The 24,484-nt window shown below is 42.3% G+C and overlaps 1 protein-coding gene across 2 annotated transcripts in view; it reads right to left on the bottom strand.

The window, feature by feature from the left end:
- Positions 1–24,484, bottom strand: part of SGCZ (sarcoglycan zeta) — a 392,529-nt gene that overhangs the window by 74,059 nt on the left and 293,986 nt on the right. The window contains exon 4 of one of the 2 annotated variants that reach the window (XM_054990569.1): positions 5,526–5,648. The exons of the other annotated variant lie outside the window; for it this stretch is intronic. Coding sequence (XP_054846544.1) covers positions 5,526–5,648 — 123 coding nt within the window. The remainder of the gene's footprint in view (positions 1–5,525; positions 5,649–24,484) is intronic. 2 annotated transcript variants of the gene reach the window in all.

The following is a 24,484-nucleotide window of genomic DNA, read 5'->3' as shown; positions in this document are numbered from 1 at the left end:
AAAGTAAATACAAAATCCTGGTGAATAACCTCAGGAATTTTGGCTCAAGATGCTGAAGATGCATAAGTGAACCAGTGCCATATCAACTTGCTTCCAGTAAGGCTACCAAATCTGAGTATTTGGGTACAAACAAAGGCAGAGCTTCTAGTAAGTTAGAGAGAACACCTGTTGGACTCTTGGCAGGACCAACTCTGGGTTTTTTTCCGCTGTTGATCATTATGCAAGTAGGAGCCTCAAACGTGGTTCTTATGAAGGAGGAAGGAGCTGCACAGGGAATAAGTAAAAGGGTTGTAAACAAGCTGCCATGACAGATGGGGCCATTAAAGTGGACAAATAACAAGCTCAAATTTGGCTAGTGGCAAATGACAGCTCTTTCCTTTTTCTATAGCTGCTCAGGCGCTGCTAGGCTCAGACCAGATGGCATTGTTGCCAAAGGCTCTCCTATATCTTCCTTCTGTGCCACCAATGGTTGTTAGCTGCACAGGAGTAGATGATGAATTGGCCTTCCCCATCACCATCACCGCTGGCCAGATCTGGACTGAGCAGCCTTTGCCGGGCTGACAGAGCTTCTTAGGCTTGGCTTGCTTCTGGCTTCCAGTGGCCTACTTAGAACTTTTTTTTAATGAAAAGGATCATCTCCACATGGTTTTGATTTTGCTCTGCCACCTCCTCAGTATCTGAATTTATGGGGAGGAAACACACACATGATCTCTGCATGTCCTCCAAGGTTAATAAGTAGCCTAGGCTCTTCCTCCTCCTCAACCCCCAATACATTAGCTATCCTATCTGCTGGGAGATGAAAGGACTTTCTTTTTATGAGCACAGGGCAAAGGGTCGAAAGTTGCTTTGCTTTTTCTTTACATGTGGGGCCCAAGTTACTGAAAGATTTATGGGCAACAAAAGCAACCAGAATGCTCCAGGGGACTAAAGGCAGAACTGCAGAATGGTGTGAATGCCCCCCATGTTCAGCAGTGCGTTGCTCTACACTGGACCATCGGCACCTTTCTAGTAGTCACAAAGGGCAGCCTCATGTCATCTAGCCTCGAGGTTACAAAGGAATGAATGATGGTTGCAAGGAACAACCAGAACGCTGCTACGAGGCATTATATTCCCCGAACTAGAAATATAGACGTAACTTTCACCTTGTAGTCTACTGACCCCCAAATGATGTTGCTTTTAAATTTTTCAGCAAACACGTACAAGTCCCTGAGGCGTGCGCCAATCAATTTACATCAAGTTCAAGGATGTGACAGAAGTGATGAAACCTGACATGACATTGGAGTGCAAATGTCAGAAATAGAGGGGGGTGATTCCTTTTTGTGTTGTGTTTAAAGGCTCCCCCCAAAATGGAAGAAGAGAGAACAGCTTACTTTTGGACCCAGGATGACTAATGGATGGATAATTAGCTGGATTCAGCACCTGATGACCCTGTGATATTTTAATTAAGAGAAGTTAAAAACACTGCCCTTAATTTCATTTGTAAGACAAACTGTCAGTATTAGAATTGTGAACTGCTTACTGCTTGATGGAACCATTTTTGCTCGATAGCAAACATGTTTGGTTTCTTGAAGAAGTGAAGGAAATGCCGTATGTTTCTTTGAAGGAAAAATGATACAGAATGGTCCTGAACATTGTATGGGGCATATTTATATGCATAAGAAGACCCTCCCCCCCAATATTTTCCCCAAACAATCTGGCCTAGGGTTTCAAAATTTCTCTCAGCCACATGGACTGCATTGCCATACAACCTGCAGATTTAGAATCAGAATCATAGGGTTGGAAGGGACCTCTAGGGTCATCTAGTCCAATCTCCTCCACAATACAGGAAATTCAGAGTTACCTCCCCTCCCCCCACACACTCAGTGACCTTTACTGCATGCCCAGAATAGTTCACTGATGGTAGCCCTTTCCCCTAGTGCAAGGAACCTTCCCCTGTCATAAGAGGCTCTTGCAGTGCCCCAAGGGAAAGAACCGCCATCAGTGGGATGGATCTATGGAAGCCAACCCAGCAAATATAAAATCATAGCTGTGTCAGGGCTTGTCGTTGCTGCCGCTGGGCAGGGTGCTGGCTGGGCCGGCCCTGATGTCAGAGGGGTGCCAGGGATGCTGCAGGACCCTGCTCTGTGGAAGGAGGAGTGGTATACATCACCCAGACTCCCTCTCATTCCACTCGCTGGCCTGCTTAACCTGGCCTGCTCACCCCCTGCGTCCTCCCCCTGCGTCCTCCACCACCACCACCACCACCACCACCACCACCACCACCACCTCCACCTCCACCTCCTCCACCTCCTCCTCCTCCTCCACCTCCTCCACCTCCTCCTCCTCCACCTCCTCCACCTCCTCCACCTCCTCCCCCAGAACTCGCCTCCACTCACACTGCTCTGCTTCCACACCATCACTCCTTACTCACACCCACCACTTCAGATCTCTCCCCAGCCAGCCTTTATAGGGCCTTCTCTCACTGCCCCGCCCATCTTGCAGGTCCTGCCTGCCAGGCCACACCCCTCCCTGGCCTTCCAGCGTTGGCCTGGGCTGTCTCAAGCTGCTGCAGCTGGGGTAGCTGGCTGGTCTGCCTGGATCAGCAACAGCTGCATCATGTAGGCTGAAAAACAATCCACAGGGAATACAATACTAGTCTACAAAATTACAAAAATGTATTCAGAGTGCAAAGGCTACAAAATTTCATCACTGTGTTCAAATAAATACTCTTAATACAATTTCCAGGCACATACATGAACAATACAATACTTTTTACATAATCATATAGGGCACATTGCAGTGGACATCCACAGTTTCCACAGTCTTTTTGAAATAATTATAACAATTCTTTCCGGGGCTCCCCTTGGCAAGTGAATGGTGAAGCCCAGCCGTGAAGCAGACTCCAACCCACGCTCAATCTGGGGCCGGCTATCTGTGGCAGATATCGGAATCCTTCATCAGGAGCGTGTGGAATGCTTTACAGCAGAAAAGGAAACTTCCAATGTATTCAAATCCTGCATGCCCAAAACATAAACTTGAAAATCTCTTATGCGTGTGTTATGTTTTGGGCATGCAGGATTTGAATACATTGGAAGTTTCCTTTTCTGCTGTAAAGCATTCCACACGCTCCTGATGAAGGATTCCGATATCTGCCACAGATAGCCGGCCCCAGATTGAGCGTGGGTTGGAGTCTGCTTCACGGCTGGGCTTCACCATTCACTTGCCAAGGGGAGCCCCGGAAAGAATTGTTATAATTATTTCAAAAAGACTGTGGAAACTGTGGATGTCCACTGCAATGTGCCCTATATGATTATGTAAAAAGTATTGTATTGTTCATGTATGTGCCTGGAAATTGTATTAAGAGTATTTATTTGAACACAGTGATGAAATTTTGTAGCCTTTGCACTCTGAATACATTTTTGTAATTTTGTAGACTAGTATTGTATTCCCTGTGGATTGTTTTTTTCCCTCTTCTATTTGCTGTTTCATAAGGGAATAGCCATTTTGTTCTGCATCATGTAGGCTGGCTGCCAGGCCTCTCTGGCTGAGCTGATTACTGAAGGTAGACCCAGCTGTGGCCCCTTGGCTGGCTGCCCAGCTCTTCCCACAGAATGCCTTCAGCAGCTTCACCTGGAGGGGCTTGGTTCTGAGCATCTCTTGAGCCAGGTTGCTGTCTTCAGGCTGAGGTGGAGGCTGGGGCGTGGCTCTGAGCTGTTGTGGCTGCTTCTCCTCTCTGCCAGGTAAGAGCTCTGTTTGGGCAGCTGTTGGGTCCCTATTCCTCCTGCTTTTGCCTTCTCCCTCTGCTCTGCTGAGCCCCCTATCGCCCTCCTGGAGGGTGGGTCCAGCTGGTGTCTCTCTGCCTCCTCTAGCCCTCTGAGGCCCTGGCCCTTTGCCGCTTTCCATGGGTGTAGGTGGGTTCTGATCCTGGTTGCTGGCTGGAGTGGCAGGGCTGCTGTCTCCCAGTTGCCTCCCTCCCAGCAAGTCCGGGGGCTGAGGCCCAGACCCCGGACAGCTGTATTTATTCATATTCTGTCAGATTGTAATTAAAACTGAGCGACTCCAGTGCTTCCTGTCCAGGTGCTTTAAAACAATCTAGCTCTATTGCTCTAGATTAAATGTAGGGCAGAATGAAATAATGCACAGTTCTCTATGGTAATCTTTTTAGGATGTACTGGAGTTGCAATTTGAAGGGAGATTGGTGTACAGCTGAAGTGCTTTAAAACTCTTTTTTTCCCCAGACCATCATAGTTGAAAATCACCACCCCTGAACTGTTTTTCCCCTGCTGTGAAAAACATACAGATCCTATATGCAGCTCAGGAGTGACCATTTTCAGGAAGAAAATGGTTCAAGAGGAAAAGGTTAAAACCTTGGGAAGTTTCTCAGATAGAGGTAAAAACACCCAGTTGGGGAAAATGGAAGGCTTTTGCCCCCCTAAAATTTACAGCTCCAGTAGCAGCATTTTGCAAAATAAAAAACATCCTAAAAAGAAAATCACCAACTACACATAGATATTCGACAACATTAAAGTTGGTCAATGACTTAAGCCCTGTTATCTACTTAGATATCATGTATAGCATTTGTAGAAACTACCTGCCAATGTTATCAGACAGGTGATCAGTAATCTCTTGCCTTTGGCACCTTGCAGTGTAACGCATCAAGTATAAGCAAAATCAATATTAACTATTAACCATTGCTATCAAATTGATCAAACAACTAACAATGCATCCAAAATGGTCTTTGTAAGTTTTAGAGTTTCCTGAGTAAACACAGCATTTCATTGGAGAATATATATTTTAAAAGACCAAGAGTCATTTCTCACTAGTCCAATCTGCAGAGTAGACAACTATCAAGAAATATACTTTGATTTCACCTGCTCAAGGTGAACCTTATTTAAGCATTCTTGATAGAGTATTTTAAGTACATACCCTTAAGTCACAGCAAAATTAGATGTGACATTTTGCTCACAGGAAGTGTTGTGCATGCTATATAATGGCAGCTTTTATGATTATGGAGGGGCATCGCCTAAGTAAACCTTTCAAAATGGCAAAAGAATAATAAATCAAGGCTGGATAAGAGATGACATATGAAAAGCAGACGCTCTTGAAAAGTTGAGTTCTGCAGTAGAGGGTACTAAAAGTTTTACTCTGTAATATAAGCTTGGACCACATTTTTTAAAATTCTTCTCAGCCTATGAAAATATCCTTCATTCAAACAGCATGGCGCATCCATTGGTGGCTCTTGCAAACCAATTAGAAAAGAGCATTTACAGCACAATCCTAAGCAGAGTCACACCATTCCTGGTCAATCGAATGTTGTTGTTATAAGTCCACTGGAGTCAACAGCAGGCTTAGAAGGGAGTAATTCTGCTTAGCACTGGACTAATAGCGATAGAGAATCCAAGTTGTTCACCCATTAAAGGACAATATACTAGAATCATATAAACCTGTATATTAGAATCATATAAACTTTAGACATGCCGACATTGATACTTTAGCAATTAATTTTTTGAAAGGTCCTTGTTGGGCAGCCTGTTGTTATTACCTACCTGTTACTTTCAGCCTGTCAGCTCCAATGACAATCTCTTCTTCGTCGGCAGAGAACAGCACCCTCCCGTCTTCACTCGAGCTCACTTCAAATCTTTTACACTGGGCTTCTACAGCATCAGCTCCTACAAGAGAGCAAACGGAGTCTTAGGTTAGTAGGACGTCAAGAGCTCTGCGCACTTCCCTACCTGCACGGGGCCATTTCCAGTCTGCGTTGTACATCCTAACTGCAGTGAATGACAGCTTCAGACTGTCCTTCCAATGAGGTTTTGGGGAGAGCAAGAAGGAGCTGTTTTATTTTACTTACTGGTTTCAAAAATTTACATGTCATGCCACCTCTCTGGAAACCTGTTCAAGGTGGATCACAAGCTAAAATATCACAACAAAAATTTGCAGCATAAAAATGTGCCATTAAAAAGAAGACAGGGGCACAAACAGCCAACGTGGTTAGAGTGGTTAGAATAATAGACTAGGATCTGGGAGACACAATAATAACATAATATTCAATTTATATACCACCCTTTTGGACAACAACACCCACTCAGAGCAGTTTACAAAGTATGTTATTATTATCCCCACAGCTAATACCCAGTGAGGTGGGTGGGGCTGAGAGAGCTCTGGAAGAGCTGTGACTGACCCAAGGTCACCCAGCTGGCTTCAAGTGGAGGAGTGGGGAATGAAACCTGGTTCTCCAGTCCTGCCGCTCTTAACCACTACACCAAACTGGCTCCCCATTCTGCCACAGGTGACTTTGGCCAGTTAGCCTAACCTACCTCATAGGGTGGTTGTTGTAACAATAAAATTAAGGGGAAATGTTATAAGCCACTTGGGGTTCCCATTGGAGAGAAAAAATATATATAAATACATTTATAAATAAATAAAACAGCATAAAACAAACACTGAAATGATGATCATAAAAGAGTTCTCAGCTAAAAGCAGGTCATAAAATCAACTTCAAAAGATGAAACCACTCAATTAAAAGCCTAGATGAAAGGAAATGTTTCAGCATGGCCCCTAAAGGTAATTAAGGTGCCAACCAGGCATTCCAATGGTACTAGAAACTCGGGAACAACAATGGATGGGTTTGATTGCATAGATCTGCTTTGCTAAGGGGTGTCCTTTGGTATGGTGCAAAGAGTCTTCCATTGAGGCAGTTTTGCTGGAGAAAGACCCTGGCATCAAGGGAAAATATCCCTGTTAGCAAAAAAGTTCACAGGATCCAACCCCATGTGTTGAAGCCCTGTGCACGATCCTTTGAATCCCACTCATAGCAGAGGATTTTAGAAGCATATGTGCAAATTAAATGCTTGACACTTTTATTCTTGAAGGCCTTGAAAGATGAATTCTTCAAATAACTAATTTTTCCCTGCAAGAGAGACCTATTGACATAGTGGGAGCTGTACAAAAGCTAACTGGTTCGTAATTGCAATTTAACCGCCTTCAGCGCTTGTTGACTTGTACACAGTGACGCTAATCAAGAGCTGTTAGTGTCAGATCAATACAAAAGTTGCATTTGGGGGTCCATCTACTTTTCCCTTTAAAAAGAAGCAACTGTTTCACACCAGAAAGTCTCAACAGCAATTTGCAATATGAAATGTTTGTGTGTTTGAGAGAGATGACTGGTACGGCAGCGTGGCATAGCAGTTAAAATCTTGGGCTAGGACAGGGAAGACCTATGCTCAAATTCTGACACAGCTGTGAAGCTTACTGGCAATCCTAAGCCAATCAGCCTCTTTCAGACTAACCTACCTCATTTTTGTTGTGAAGAGAGAAATAGAGAAGGGGACAACATAGAGAATCCTGGCAAGAATGTCAGGATGAAAAAGCAATCGGTAGATAAAAAAAGACTGATTATATGTATATCAGTTACAGCTCTTGATTTCGGTTTGATACCCTTCTCATGTAGGCCTGGATCCAGACAGCAGGATTTTTTTTTTAACGGCTGCATTAATCAGAGAGCAAAAAGCAGTCGTGGCCCCCTGTTAAGTGTAAATTGTTTTCAAATCTGGGTTTGCTGCTATGAGATGCTCCTTTCCCTAACCTCTGAAATGGGAACATCCCCATGTTTGCACTACTCTTCATACAGTTAAACCTTTTCCCAGATATGAATCTTCTACAGAACACAAGCACTGAGAATGAATGAGCCATAAATATTTCATCCTTGGTCATCCAGAAACCCCTTGTTATCCAAATTCACTGTTTGGATTCCCATTTAGTAATATGTCAGTGTCCTAAGTAAATATCAGACCCATTTATCTACCTGAACATTCTGGATATATCCCAGCTTTTCTTCCACTGTCTAATAGTTTAACATAAATCACAAAAGCACAATATAAAAACCTTATGTTTTGCACTGTAGGGATGTTTATACGAATTTTGTAAAACCTTTGTTGCATAATACAGATAGGCTGCTATATGTAATTCAAGACCAAACAAGAATTGTACTGTTTAAAAATATTGCTATGTCTTAGAGCTTCTTTTTCTATTAAGTATTGCTGTATCTCAGAGATGCATTAAGATCTACTGAAACCCAAAGACTATGCATATAGTCTTTGATAAGTGGTTTTTAAAATCATTCTATATATATTTCAATTTTGTGTCAATAGCAAAAACAAATATTATTTTGGCATGCTGCCAAGCCAAGTTAATCAGACCAACAATATATATAATGATAGCCTCTAAAATAGATTTTTGGATAGAAAACAAATTATTTAATAGAACACTGCACTTTTTATGTCACTTAAGTCAGAGTTCTTAAATAGTCAGGCTCTTGGATATTTATGTTCCAAAAAGCAGAAAAAATTAAGCAAGGCCATGAACAAGCTTTGGACAGATGACTGATGAATAAGAATGCAATCCTAAATTGAAAAGAGCAAGAGTCCAGTAGCTCCTATAAGACTAACAAAATTGGTGGTAGGGGATGAACTTTTGTGAGCCACAGCTCACTTCCTCAGATGAAGAGCTGTGAAAGCTCATGCCCTACTACAAATTTTGTTCATCTTATAGGTGTTACTGGACTCCTGCTCTTTTCTGCTGCTACAGACAGACTAACACAGCTATCCGTCTTGATCTAAATCCTAAATTGATTTATACCCATTTAAGTCCACTGCAGTCAATGGTCTTAGAAAGGTGTAAGCCTGCTTACGATTGCACTTGTAATTCTTGTTTTTAAAAACTGAAAATTTTAATTGAATTGATCAGTGTCAATAGCAAAAACAAATATTATTCTCCTAACTTCCATGTCTTTTATGTGGCCACACTGAATGTCAAAAATAGACCTATAGAAATGGTGTCCCTGTAATGTCTGGGAAGCAGAAACCTTTAAGATATGCTGGAAAATGATGATTTCCTCCCAGAACTCCAATGCACATTTTTTTAAAGTAAAAAATGGGAAAATTGTTGGGTTGCGCATGCACAGTTGGAGAATTTTGAGGATACACAAGCAATGACAGCTGAGAGACATGAAACATGATCAGTGGGGAAAGGGACCCACTGTGAGTGGAATGTGAGCAAAGCACTCTTTTCATAAGCATAGATTTGAAATAAGGAGGGCAGACAGATATTGGGGGAGGGGGGTATAAGAAGTGTGCAACTCCACATTCCTAAGAACATTCAAAGGGTTATATAAATTATGTTGACAGTCAGGGCTTTTTTTCAGCTGGAACGCAGTGGAACGGAGTTTCGGCACCTCTTGAAAATGGTCTCTGTTTGGAGATCAGGGGGTGGGGCCACCGGCCATGTGACCATTTCCACCTAGGGCAATTTAAACTTTAAAAAACTCCCCCTTTGTTCCAGCTGACCCAAAGTGACATCATTGTGCGTTACTGAGTTCCACCACCTCTTTTCCCAGAAAAAAGCCCTGTTGACAGTATTGGGAAGAAAGCAGGGAAATAGTAGGGCATGTGCGGAAAACAAAATGATTTCCAAGGAAATTGAAGTGTTCTACATAAGCCAGGTCATCCATAAAACAAAGAAAAAAGAGAATTCATCATGTTCATTTTGCTACAAGACAAATAGTGCTTCTGCAATGCAACTTTTAAGCAACGCAGGAAAGTGCCGTGGAATGTCTCAAAGAACTACAGCCAAAGAAATATATAATGCATGAAGACAAAGAGTGAATGTTGATTTAAGAAAGCTGCTAAGTGCAATTTAAAACAAAAAAAGAAAAGTTCACTAGAGGAGAATGAGCATCTACTCAGTGGGGAGCAAAATTGCTACAATCAAACTTCACACATAGCATGGGAATAAATGTCAGAAATACGCCATGGTCCAAAACCCAGAATGACGTAGTGATCAGAGTGTAAAGCTACAATCAGCGAGCTCCAGTTCCATATTTCACACAGAGTCTCTCTACACAAGACATTTTACACGAGTAGGATCAAGTAAAAGATCTCACACTTGTGCTCCCATTATGGATACACATGCACTGCTAGGGAGACAGAATACACTTGAATATAAGACCACCCAGAAAATAAGTCACTTGAGCATTCCCATGTAAGGTGTCTTGTGTAGAGAAACTCACAACCACAAAGCTCATTTTGTGACTGGGCTAGTCAGTTTCTTTCAGACTCATCTACTTTTGATGCTTGTTGTAAGGTTAAAATAATGGAGGTAAGAACGAAGTATGGCTTCCCAGGGTTCTGAGCAGAAGTATGGGATACAAATGCCATGAGCCCCTCATGTAAAATGAGAGTCTCAAGTGATCACACTCAGCAAAAGATGACAGCTTTTCACTCTTTAGAATTAAATTTCTGTTGACTCTACAAGCTCTGGAATTAGGACCACACTTTTCAATATCATCTTGTAAATGTAATTGGCAATCATTGCTGTTTCTGTAGATAATGTATTATTAAAACATTAACATGGGAGAAATAGGGAGAAATGTTGGTGGAAAATAAGTAACACAACAGGGAGAATAAATAACACACTTTGGCCCCACACTTTGGGATAGATTTTGATCATTTTGGAAAATATGACAAGTAAAATGGAAACAAAAACAGTAGTCACTTAAGATATAAATAAAATGTGAACAACTTAAAATAGCCTGAGGCAAAATGGCGAATGGCTAGAGAAATGAAAAAGGAAGCGCAGCACGCATAGGCACGGAAAAGAAAAGTAAGCATACATAATTTGCTAATCCAAGAATGTTAGACTCATTGGCATGTATCCATCTTCGCAATTCTTCCAATGAAACAGCATTTCTATTTCTGGAACAGTGAGCAGTGATTTCTGCTGATTCCCGCTCCTACTGCAGACCATCACATTACCCTGAGGGTCCATTGACCGCCCCCCCACCCCGAACAAATTTTGGGGAGATCAATGGGCTGCAGGAGGAAAGGAAAGTGAGCAACTCCCTTTCCACAAATGTTTGGATACATTCCATTAAATTTAGTATCTAAGTGTGTTAATGAAAAATAGAAAAGCAATTAATATAATTTATTATTTAACTAGTAACAAAGCCCGTTGTGGAAAAAAATACATCAGGCTCTAGAAAGGGGAGGGCAGGCAAGCAGGCATTGCCTCCTCCTCTGTGATTGATCCTGGCTGGGTGAAGAGCAGGCTGGCATTGCCACCTGCTCTGCTCCTGATCCCAGCTGAGTGAAGGCGGGGGGTGGGCATTGCCACCTGCTCCATTCCCAATTCTCGCTGGGTGAAGGCAGGGGGCAGGCATTGCCATCTGCTCCGTGTCTGATCCCCGCCTGGGCTTCCTGCTGCGGTGCACTCTCTGGAGGGTCGGGCTGTCTCATCTGTGCTTCCCTCCACAGCAGCGCCCTCTGGAGGTGCACCAGGGTAGGAAGTGAGTTGTCAGGAACAATGTTGCTATCCATGGTCTTCAGGTTCCCATTGACTGAGGCACCTCCCATTCAACCAGGCCTTTCCCTCTACTATTGTAGCTCCCACTATGTGGAATTAACTTCCTGAGGACGTGAGGAAGTCCATTAGAATCTCCAGGAGGAACCACAAGACTATTTTATATGCCAAGGCTTATAATGGCATATAGTCTGCAGACATCTTGGGGAAGGAGGTATCTGGGGTTTTATTCTCTTAATTTTAAATTGCAGTACTTTTAACTGTAATTCATAAGCTGCTATAAGAAAAAGTTATAAGAAAAAGCAGGAGAGAAATATTTTAATAAACAACATAAGAATAAACAAACAATTCAAAAATTGTCTGACTCTGGATTTATTGTTTTTATCAGATGTGGGAAAACATACACAGAAACCCCTTACTGGTAAGAACCACAGGAGAAAAAATAAGGATCTCCAGACAGCACTGTTTTCAATAAACAAGCAAAACAGATTATATGCAATGAGAAATTCTAGAGTTTGGAGTGAGAAGGGAAGGTAAAAAAATAATCTGTAGACATGATGTAGGAAAGAAATAGAATTGAGGATGCTTGCAACCCATCAGTAGTAATATTTAATACCTAATTTTGATCTGCATTCCTTCGTATACTTTAAACCCTAGCAGAAACAAAAGAAGAAATGACAAGTAATATGAAGATGCCTACTGTAAATTGATGACGTGAACTTTTGTTTCATAGGCATTCAATTGTTTAGATTTCTGAAGTTTTTAATCTGAAGTTAGAAATATGCTGCAGTTATCACATTTGAAAAAAACATTACTAGAAAAATAACTGTAAACAATAAAAGGCAAAAAGAAGTGGGGGTAGAAGACAAAAAGAAAGGCCCAATATCAGGGCCTAATGTTGCAAGGGGAGGGGATGAGTATGTTTTAGTGGGGTCTTGGGCAGGCTGGTCCAAGCAGCAAACCCATTATCCTGAAGTGGTCTACTTTATAGATGGGCACGAACCGAAATACAAACCAAAATTAAGCACAAACCAGGCCGGTTCATGGTTCGCGAACCAGTGGTTTGTCAGATCCCATGTCTGACGAACTGCCACGAACTTCAGGCTGGGTCATTTTTTGGTTTATCATGGCAGACAGCCTGGTGCTAATTAATCAGTTTCCTAGACAACAGGGGATGGACTTCCTGCAGACCTTCTGCTGACCTGGAATGAACTTCTGCTGGCCCAGAAGTGACCTTCTGCTGACCCAAAAGTGATGATTTTCTGACCTGGATGTCAGATCCCATGTCTGACAAACTGCCACGAACTTTAGGCTGGCTCATTTTTTGGTTTATCATGGCAGACAGCCTGGTGCTAATTAATCAGTTTCCTAGACAACAGGGGATGGACTTCCTGCAGACCTTATGCTGACCTGGAATGAACTTCTGCTGGCCCAGAAGTGACCTTCTGCTGACCCAAAAGTGATGATTTTCTGACCTGGATGTGATGTTTTCATGAACCAAATGAACCAGTTCACAAACCAGGGGCAGTTTCGTGAAAGTTCGTAGTTCATGAAATTTGATGAATTACGAACCACATGGTTTGGTTTTTTTTCTGTTTTGTGCCCATCTCTACTCTACTTCTGTCCTTTCAGAACTTAAATCAACATTTTTTTCTTGTACAACTCTTTAAGTAGGATCATGTGCGTGGAGACACTTACTGTAAGGTTGTACTGGGCCTACAGAAGTCATGTCTGTTCCCTGAACATTATTACACAAACTGCACTTTTCTTCTGACTCCACTCTTGTTTATATACTGAATGAGGAATGGGTATAGAGATTATGCTAGGCTTGCCAGTATGGTGTAGTGATTAGTTTCATAAAAGGATCTGGGAAATCCAGCTGTTTTGAGTCCCCATTCAGGAAAAGATAGGATATAAATGAAGTAAATCAATCAATAAATAAGCTGAGATGCTATTGAAGACATTCTGCACGTTTGGGTCAAAATATTGATTTGGAAGGGGAAATATCATCAAATGGAACATTCAAGGATAAATTCAATGCTCATGTGGCTTCTCATTAGGAGACTTCCTACCTTTCTTTATTTGATCTAGAGCAGTGATTCTTAACAGTGGCCATGTGGTCCTCCAGGGAACAATTGCAGGGACATTCAGAGCTTTTGGGGGCAAATAGGTAGTATTCAGCATTTTAGGTGAGCTTCACCCACTCTTGCAATGGCTTCTAACAGCCCATGGAGTAGAGTTGTTTTATACTGTTCACCCCATCCTGAGGATAAAATCCCATATCATAGATTTCTCTCCCAGGCTCTTAAAAAAGGAGCAGACAGCTCAGCAAATATGAATCAATCCTAACATAATTTTATGTATTTATTTATTTATTTTATGTCATTTATAGTCCGCCTTTCTCCCTGAGACTCAAGGTAGATTACATAGTGTGAGATTAGTACAATCAGTATCAAGAACATTTCCATATAGTGTCAAGAACATTTCCACAACAATGTCATAGGATTTTACAAAGACATAGCATTAACAAGGATCCAACACAGAGATGAAGAATTGCTGAAACCGAACATAATCAATTCTAGGATTGAGATTAGATAACATGAAGCACAGGTAGTATATAAAAACCAAAAAGAGTCCAGTAGCACCTTTAAGACTAACCAATTTTATTGTATCATAAGCTTTCGAGAATCAAGTTCTTTTCGTCAGATGCATGTTTCTGTACCATGCATCTGACGAAGAGAACTTGATTCTCGAAAGCTTATGCTACAATAAAATTGATTATCTTAAAGGTGCTACTGGACTCTTTTTGATTTTGCTACTACAGACTAACACAGCTAACTCCTCTGGCTCTAGGTAGTATATAGGAGTAGATATTCAAAGCAACAGATAATATGCAAGGCAACATAGTGACGAAGCCTATGATCCCTAACTCATTAGTGAAGCATCTGAGACCCCCTCCCTACAATACTTCCCTCCTATCTGAGTAAAAAGCCTTTTTGAATAATATAGTTTTGTGTTGTTTGTGGAAAGCCAGGAGAGGGGGTGGGGGCTTTCCTGGCCTCAGGCAGGCCGTTCCACATGGTAGGGGCTACCACAGAGAAAGCCCATGTACAGGCTGTTGTTGATTTCACCCATGTGCAGGCTGGCACCTGCAAGAGACCCTGTTCAGATGAGCAAAGCTTCTGTGGAGGGACATAGGGAGGGAGGGAGTCCCGTAGATATCATGGGCCAAGGCCGTGAAGAGCTTTGTATGTAATAACCAATACCTTGAACTGAGCACGGTAACTGATAGGTAGCCAATGGAGTGACTGATAGGTAGCCAATGGAATGATGTTCATGCTCCTGCTCACTCCTGCTCACTCCAGTACAATGTACAGTGGTCTCATTGAATGGATGTCTGAAATCTGGATATTTTATGCATATATAATAAATATGCCTATATAAACAGAGCTTTCTTGCCTGGTATGCTTTCTTCTTGTAGGTTGTGGGGAGGGGATTTTGGATGATAACATTGCATACTTTGAGGCATACAATGGATCCAAAAGAACTACTGCTGTAGAACATCTAGGCCATTTCCCCACAGCCGGTTGTTCCCGGCCTTTTCTCACTTATTGTGTGTGTTTTGCTGAGTCGCTCCAAAAACTCTGCCTGCACACAAACAAAAGTGCTTACCTTGCACGTTGAGGTTGCAGGACAGCCTCCGCAGTTCGTAGATAAAGCAGTGTGGGAAGGGAGGTCGGACACTTTCTTCATCATCGCCCGCCTCCCTTTCAATATATTTTTTTTACACTGCACATGCATGATCACATGCTGAAAGCTTCGGGGGAGGAACTGGGCAGTGATCAGAGGATTCCTCAGAGTACTTTTACTATTCACATGCCCAAGGATGCTGAAGAAGTGCTCTGTCAACCCACAGCAAAGGAAAATACCAAGGAAAGCGCAGTCCCAGAAAAAACACCAGAAAAAGGTAGGAAAACAGCCTGCAAACGTTTTGCACACTGAGACGTGTGGAACCCTGGGGAAAGGCCACCAGAGTTCTGTGGATGGGCCGTGCCTATAAGGACATGTGGAAATGGCCCTAATATCTCCTGGGAGTTGCCAGCCTTACAAGGATGCTACTGACTTCACAAGCACTCAGGCTGGACCATCCAAACCTTCAAGATGATGCCTCTGCCTCTGTCCCTGCCTCTGCTGTACTCCTTTCCCGCAGCCCTCTCTTCTGCGTTCACCATCTTCACAACAATAAGTTTTGGGAAATGGGGGAACAGGGACCAACAGGAATCCCTAGCAGGAAGCTCTTCTGGTTGCACCAATATTGTGAATTCTTGGAGGATTCTTTCAAGTGCTTTAGAAATCCTTGATAAAGAGCCAAGCTGATTATAAGGGGAGTTCAGTCACCACCAAGTTCTATGATTATCCCTTTCAGCTGGATGGATTCAGGAGGTTCAAGGAATGTGCCTATCTTGGACTGAAATAGCATTTTCAGTCCCCCCAAATTAAGGTTTATGTATCCTTCTACACGGTACAGATAGACCAGGGTCCTTCTTACATTTTATCCTTAGAATTTTCCAATTGAACATTCATTTATCTATCAAGATAAAGGCTGATGGATCTCCACCTTTCAATATAGCCATTAATTCTTATACTAAGTGTTTTACAACATTACTAAAATACCTTGTGAATTGATGGCCTAGATTTCTGCCCATTAAGATTTGCTGATTGCAAGCACAACTGAAAACAGAATAACAGATAAAGGCATTTAGAATAATTTACTTTATAACCCAATATAATATGCTGCTTTCTGTGTTAAGTCCATAACCTTCCCCATTCTAAAGTGGAAATCCATGACTGATGATAGGCTATTATCTGCATACAGAATCAGTTCTCCAGATCCTACTTAAACTCATTGTGGTATTATTCATTCTTATTGATATTTCCACGAGCTAATGAGAAGAGGGAAAGCAATACATTTGCACTTGATATACTTACATGAATGTTGCAAATTTTCTAAGTGCCCACTGATAGTATTTCAATAAAAATATATCATTCTTCTAATAGTCTTTCAATGTCATACATCCTGCCCTTTACAGCCAGACAACACTTATAATAACCGAGGCAAACAGGTACTCAGTGAGGTGCCAGAGGCTCTAGCAGTGTAACTCAAGCAGCTTTCTCGATACCAAAGTAATGCCTTCAGGTAAGAGTCACAGATATTTGGGTATTTGAAACAACAACATTCAATTTATATACCACCCTTCAGGACAACACCCTTCAGTAACAATCAGCTTGCTACTACACTGTACATAGGACTATGATTTCTCATGACTGACTGACAAGCCCAATTTGCTTTCACACTTATGCAAGCATCAACAACAGTCATAGTTTTCAATGTTACCATCCCATAAAAGAATTTGACTGATTTTTTTGACTCACTGATACAAAGACTGTCAAAACATTCATAGGTAGAGCTCATCATTTGAACAATATAAATCTGGCATGCAAATACTGTCAGAGCACAGGCTAAGAGCATTTTAAATATGAAGCCCGCAGCATGGGGCACCTTGGTAGGTGCCCCAGGTGTTGGATTTTTTTTCTTTTGGAAACCTAAACATGACATCTATTGCTGATGCTTTGAGAAAGAACAATCAGAAACTAGCAAGTTATGGGACTACCCCAGAGCCAGCTAGAACATTTATAATAGCCTACAGCCCTGTATTTTATCAAGAGGAGCTAGAGATATGGGATGGAGCTAGAGATATGGGGCTATCTGGTACCCCAGATTCTGGGTTGTCAATCAGAACTCAGAAATGGTCCTACAACTCCATAACAAGTATTAGAATAAGCATCAACCACAGAGATAACTAATCCACTTGCAGTAGGTTGTCTTCTTCCAAGTTTGTTCTCTTTTAACCAATAGAGGAAGGAAATACCAATTCATTGATTTCATTCAAAGAAGTATCAAAAGACTATTAACCTAAAAGGTAAAAAGTTGCTACATACATTGAAACCACTGCTTCTGCAGATGTCCAAATTGGGAAGGGGGTATTAAAATATAATTCTTTAATAAATATCTAAGCATAATTACTGTGGGGTAACTGTGAATACAGGGACTTCAGCTAGCAAAAAGGATCTGAACCTGTGGAATATTAGACCTGTGTTCTATCATAAAAATTTGGTAAAGAAAACACAGGGAAATCCAATCACATCTGAGAAGCCTTTCAAGAAAACCAAACAGACAAAAAAGCCACAGTACTCTTGATGTCAATAAGAAGTTCCAGATCAAAGTTGCTCATTGGCCTGGCCAATAAATAGAGTCTGCTCCTGTGCTCCCTGCCAGAGACTATCCCCACTTCCATTTGACTCCATCTTGATAATAAAAGCTGTCTTCTGAGTTGGAGTGTGGAAGAACTTGGTAAAGAGCTGGAACAATTGTTCCTTACTCTTTGGTTTCCCTAGTAATTTGGCACCTAGATTTGCTGGTCTTCAGAACATGCAAAATAAGGTCCTGACTTTTAGATTTACATTGGTGCATAGAGCTAAACTACACGAGACACCTAACATGTGTTGGGTTCCCCAAAGTTTACCTGGGAAGTGTAGTCAGACCAGCAGTAGCCGGGCCAGAAGGATGGGAGGGAAAGAGTCAGCGAGGGGAGCCCAAAGCTGACAGGCAGCTAGCAGTGGTAGAAGGAACTGTTGAGATTGCCACCACTGCTGCTGACTCTTATACAAGTCCACTCTGCTCGAGTTTTCCTCCAGGAGCTCAGGGGCAGGGAGGGGGTGACATGTCAGAGCAGCAGCAGCAGGGCCAGAAGGAAAGGAAGGAAAGAGTCAGCGAGTCTCCTGTCCCTCTCTGTGAGAAGGGATAATTGAGTCTAGCAGTGGTGGTTGTGGTGGCAGCTGCAGCCTCAGCAGCCTCTTCTGCCGCTGCTAGTCACCTGTCAGCTTCGAGCTCCCCTTGCTCACTCTTTCCCTCCCGTTGTTCTGGCCCAGCTGCTGCTGCTGGCCCAACTACACTTCCCAGGTAAACTTGCAGGCACTCAACACATGTCGGGCATCTTGTGTAGTTTAGTTCATAGATGAAAGCATTTCTTGACAACTCTGGGACAGTTACTAGCAAACGAACTGTAGCTGATTGAATCTGCTTCCATGCCGACCTAAACAGATAACATTACACAGTTATTGTTGCTCTGCCTCTGATACAAGCCTGTGACATTCCCCCATCATGCAACTTCATGAGCCATGAAAAACACATTTCTGCAATGTCACAGTACAGGGGGAGGCTTGCAATCTGGGCTTGTCCCTCTAAAAGTGCCTCCTCCATGCTTGGACCACAGCTACAACTAACAGTGCAATCCTTAGAATGCTTTCCTGGGAGTGAATTGCACTGAGTAATCCTGGATAGGATTCTCCGTAGTCCTCTTTAGGACTGCTCTCTTAGTTATTGAAAAGTTATCATCTTGCATATGGCAAAACAAATGAAACACTCTGTCAATGTTCCTTTGTTGACCATAGTTTTAGTTTGTATGAAATACAGAATCATTCCAGTAAGAAGAGCAGAAAGCATTTCAAAACCTGTTGACGCTTTGGAGGCATGAAAAATCAGCGAGAGAAAATATGTCTTAATAAAGAGCTAACCCTTGACGGGCTCGGAACCAAGTGTTTAAAATTATAATGCTGAATCTCTCTCCTAGGAGGTACGACTGAGGTTAGTATTGATGAAGCATCAAGTAGGATTGGCCACCAGAGGGCTTTGTAATTTTTCAGTCGCTTCAACAGCAATATGAAACAATCTGAAAACATTCACAGATTGATTGTCAGCATGTGAAACCTGAAATTATTTTCCTGGTACATAGAAAACATCAAACATTAAAGAAGGGAAGAAAGCTAGAATCTTAAAGGAAAGAGGTACCCAAAAGCACAGCCAAAATACAGTTCACAAAAACAATCCCATAGATTATTATAATACAGATCTTATATCTGATATAAGAACATCCTACTATATAAAAGGCAAGCCGTATTGGTGATGATTCACTTTTTATCCCCACGCAGGTGCACTCGCAGGGATAAAAAGTGAGTCGTTGGCATCATAGTTTGCTTTCCCACTGCCATGGCAACCTGCTCAAGGCCTCCAAAAACCCAGGAAGGCCTGACTTGGTGGCATGAAGGCCCAGTGTGGCATGATGTCACTTCCGGGGAAACTCCAGCAGTAATATCACATCTCTCTAGGAATCACTAGAAACTCTATGGTTTTCCTGGAAGTGATATCATGCCATTGCCAGTGGCCATACCACCCCCCTCCAAGCCCCTACTCCCTCAGTCTAGCAGCCCTAGGAAGGATGTAGACCAGTTGGAACAGGTTCAGCTGGAGGGCCCAGAAGAAAAGACCTATTAAAAAAGACTGTAGGACTGTACTAAGGGATCGTCTCTCCCCGTATGTGCCCCGGAGAATGCTCTGATCAGCTGGAAAACTTCTGCTGGTGATCCCTGGCCCCAGGGAGGCTCGGTTGGCCTCAACCAGGGCCAGGACCTTTTCGGTCCTGGCTCCAACCTGGTGGAACTCTCTGTCTGAGGACACCCGGGCCCATCAGGATCTTCTATCATTTTGGCAGGCCTGTAAGACGGAGATGTTCCACCAGGCGTATGGTTGAGGACAGCATGAGATCCTCACTGAGCCTCCCACCAGCCTCCCACGAAGTGTGGGGTTATACAGTGTCCACCAGCCGGATGCCCAACGTATGGGTACAGCACAGGGCTATGTAGTGCCCATTCATTAGCTGACCCACATATGGGTTGCAGCACATTATCTGTCCGCTTCCCTCCCCCTGTATGCTGATGGGCAGGAATCTGGAATTGACCCCATCTTGGGACAGTTATTATCTTTTTGTTGATTTTATGATGAACTGTTGTTTTATGAATTGTTTTTAATATTTGTATTGTATTTTTATAACTGCTGTACCTCACCCTGAACCTGCTTGCAGGAATGGTGAGTTAGAAATGTAAATAATAATAATAATAATAATAATAATAATAATAATAATAATAATAATAATAGGAAAGAAGAAGACCTTGCTGCCAGTACAAGGTAAGTGCCAGATCCCCCCCCCCCAGTGGGAGGGCATAGGGACCTGGCAACACTAGTGATACTTGTAGCAGAGCTTAACAAATCCCAGGTACCAGTTCACCATGTGTGATAGACAGGGCTGGCTCCAGCTCCACCTCTCCTGAGGGACCGCCAATGGGAATGGGCTGATTCCATACCTGTTCTGTTACATTGAAACGTTCTCTGCTTAACTCCAGTTAGTTTATTAGTTTAAAAACCGCTCACTGCTATCTTCCATCTTGTAAATAAAGATTATTTTTGTTTTGCTTAACCCTGGCTGGCTTGAAATCATTGTCTGAGGGAAAATATCTCACACGCAGGTCTCTCATACTCTGGTCATGTTAAATGATGGCAGCGTAAATATAGGGAAAGAAACTTCTGAGTTCCCTTTTTCCCAAAAGCCCTGGGCTATAGCTGGGTGAGGGGTGGTCCAGACAAGGAACTGGATGCCTGTTTGGTGGAACCTCTGGAAATGGACAGAGGGTTTGGGTGAGGGCTCTCTGCCTGCTATAGTGAAGACTAGACAGGTGGTGTGTGGCAGGCTCCCAGCCTTTACCTGCCTGGGAAGCCCCAAATCTGTGAAGGGAAGTTTGGGGTGGATGGCAGGGTGTTAAGGGCTGTGTGGGATCCATCGATTTCTAGCTGCCTAGAAATTTTATTGTGACACCTAATCTTTTCAGAAATGATTATATTGTAGTATCTCTCTGCAAACCTTAGTGGAACTATAAAGCTAATTTATCACTTCACATCGGAACATGTTATGTTATATGGTATAAAAATGCGTGTTCATGAAGTTCTTGTCATGGTTTGTTTATATATTAATTTTATACCCCTCTATGATGGTGGATGAATTCATTTCTTAAGCAGCTGCTTTCTATACTGGCTCCAATATTTAATTAAATAGAGTTTTTTTAAAGCAATAATGAATTCATGCGAGACTGGGGAGAAGTTAGTGTCAGAGGTAAGCTTTTTGTTGTGATGACAATCTCTTATCTTGAATAAAAATTATGGGAAACTGAAGGAATAAAAGTAGGTGTTCTGGTAGCCATAATCAGAAAAGATGGTCATTAAAATATGAAACTCTAAAGATTGAAAAGGGAGTCTGGTGCCGTAATTTTTGGCCTGGTTTCTAGAGCCAAATAAAATTTGTCAAGGCCTGCCTTAGATCATTGATAAACACATGTACATTAGAAAGATTATTTTGATTATTACTTAGAAAGATTATTTTGCGATTGGTTTTATTGGGAAAGAAACTGTGATAAGTTTGTAAACTTGATTTTCAGCTTTTATCAATATACACTTGGGCTTCTTGGCAAAGCGATTATTTATCATAAGCAGAATAGACAGTAATCCTGCTTTTAAATTGCAGTGAATACATACACCTCCTCCATGTATGTGCTTCTGTCTGTTTGCAAGAAAGACTTTACAAATAATACTAGCAAGTGACATGGCTCACTTCTTAATTTCATCCAGTCTTTTCCAATTTTGTTTCATTTTTCTTCCACATGTAACTTATTTTTTAATTTCTATATGTGGGTTCTTGTCAGTTCATCTTTTCGAAGGAGATTAAGATAGCATGGTACAAACACAGCTTTCAGCGGCATTATACACTCATTTCTTTTATAACAACAACAACAACAACAACAACAACATCATTCATTTTATATACTGCCCTTCAGGACAACTTAATACGAACTCAGAGCAGTTTACAAAGTATATTATTATTACCCGCACAACAATAATCACACTGTGAGGCTGGTGGGGCTGAAAGAGCTCCTAGAAGCTGTGACTGACCCAAGGTCACCAAGCTGGCTTCAAGTGGAGGAGTGGGGAATCAAACCGATTTCTTCAAATTAGAGACCCACTGCTCTTAACCACTACACCAAACTGGCTCTCCAGTTTTGCCTCAGAGTAATTGCAAGTCAAACAAGTGGCCAGGTTTTGAAGCAAAAAACTCCAAAATCTATTTACTAAAGTAGAACAAATGGGCACACCATTGAGAACAATGCGTATACAGTCAATTTCAACTGTGAATAAACCATTGTCTTCAACTATAGCTTATTAAAAACATTTCTGAAACCCATAGCACCATATGCAGACCATTAAAAACAGTACCGCTGTTTCCAAAACGGCAGTCCTGAGGACAGATGGTATCAAATCTTCCCCTGGATCACTCTTTCTAGCATCTCTTATTTAGATATATACTCAATGGGATTTGGAATGTGGCACTTTTGACGATGGGTTCGTGGTTAAGAAACAGGAAACCCCACCAAGAATTGTGAATTACTCAGAAAGGGTTTCTGCTTTGCTCAGAAGTGCCTAACATCGCAGTGGCAGCTTTGCCAAGTATATGTATCCACTTGAGAGTACCTTGTGAAACCACAGCAAATGCCTTATTAAATTCCAGGCACACCAAGCGTATGCTGCATTTCCTGCATACATTCTTGATCTTGATCTGATGACCATTCACTACAATTAGATTCCCCTCCCCCTGCAGTAGATAACAGCCTCATCTCCACAATTGCTTGGTCAGCAACAGTGCCACAGAAATGCATGAAGCTTTCACTAGAGAATTTGGTTAAGTATAAAAAGGAATGAAATAAAATGAAGCACTCTCTCAGAAAAAATAATCGAGTTATACTACATTTGTGGATGATGTAATTTTTTTGTTTGCTGATTCCTCCTTTCTACGGCATTTCTATAGTGGCAAAGAAAGTGGTAAGAGGAAGAAGGGAAGAATTACAAGATTAACAAGATTAATGTGTGTATCTACTTAGGCCCGTTAAGGAATTCACCTTCTCAGTCACATGGTGACCCTGGGACTGGTAATCTCTCTGATGCAGGTGCTTTGGATGACATTGGCCTCTTTCCAGGACCCAGACACAGGCTGTGCAAACTTCGGTCCAGTAGTGTGTGTACTTGTGAGAAGGCTGCAACAGGGCATAACGTCCTGGCTGCAACCTCTCAATGAGAAGGAGGCATCTATGTTGGTGACCATGTGCAATCCATACATCAAGGGCAACTTCACCAAGCAGGTCAGTGGTGTGGCATATGCAAGCCTGGAGGGGAATCCTGCCAGCAGAGGGGATGGAGGGGATGGCCCTGGAGATGGTGGTCTTCTGGCTTGAGGTCAGCCCCTGTGGGAACTGGAGGTGAATGAGCCAGGATTCAGTGGAGGCAATAGTCAGGGACTACCTTTCAGAGCCCTGCAAGTTGCTTTCCACCTCTTCTCTGATCTACTGGGCCAAAACGGATGTGGTCTGACCACATCTCAGCATTGGTCCTGAGAGCCTTCTTGGAAATGTTTTCCCCATGGGAAACAATAGAGAATGGCCTGGGGAACCTTCTTGAGGGGCCCACAGAATTGGACCCCAGGTTCAATCTTCCTGAAACTTGGATGAACCTGGGTCTAGTTGACAGTCAGGACTCAGTTCCCTTCAAATTTGGTGAAGTTTTCTTGAAATATGCCCCCCAAACCCTGAAGATCCCCCGGATAGTTTTTCCCATAGGGAATAATGAGCAGATAAATCTGGGATTCTCTACTTGTGCTGAAGCAGATCAGAGAATCTTTCTCAGATTTCAGGGATCCTGGATTTTTTTGGGGAAACCCTGAAACCCAGATCCAGATTTCCTGGATTGTTTTTGTGTGCATACCCCTACTCCTAGCTCTAATATCCAGAGGTTAACTGCCTCTGAAGATGGTAGTGCCCTTTACTCACCATGGCTAGTAGCCATTGAGAGATCTATCTTCCATGTCTAATCCTCTTTAAAAGTCATTCATGCAAGGGGTCCAAAGGCAAATTGAATGTTATCATTGTTATTATGATGATTTTGCAATTATTCATTGAGTGAAGAAGTACTTTTATCGACCCTGACTCTACTGCCTATTAATATCATTCGGTATCAATGAGTTTTGGTAATATGGGGGAGGAAGAAAAAGTTCTCCCAATCCACTTTCTCCATCCAATGCATAGTGAGATCCAGGGAGGATTGTGAGGCACTCCAAAGGGATCTGTTGAGGCTGGGCGAGTGGGTGTCAACATGGCAAAT

Source organism: Eublepharis macularius, chromosome 10, assembly GCF_028583425.1.
Source record: "Eublepharis macularius isolate TG4126 chromosome 10, MPM_Emac_v1.0, whole genome shotgun sequence".
Lineage (NCBI taxonomy): Eukaryota > Metazoa > Chordata > Lepidosauria > Squamata > Eublepharidae > Eublepharis > Eublepharis macularius.
This window is presented reverse-complemented; position numbering and strand designations above follow the sequence as displayed.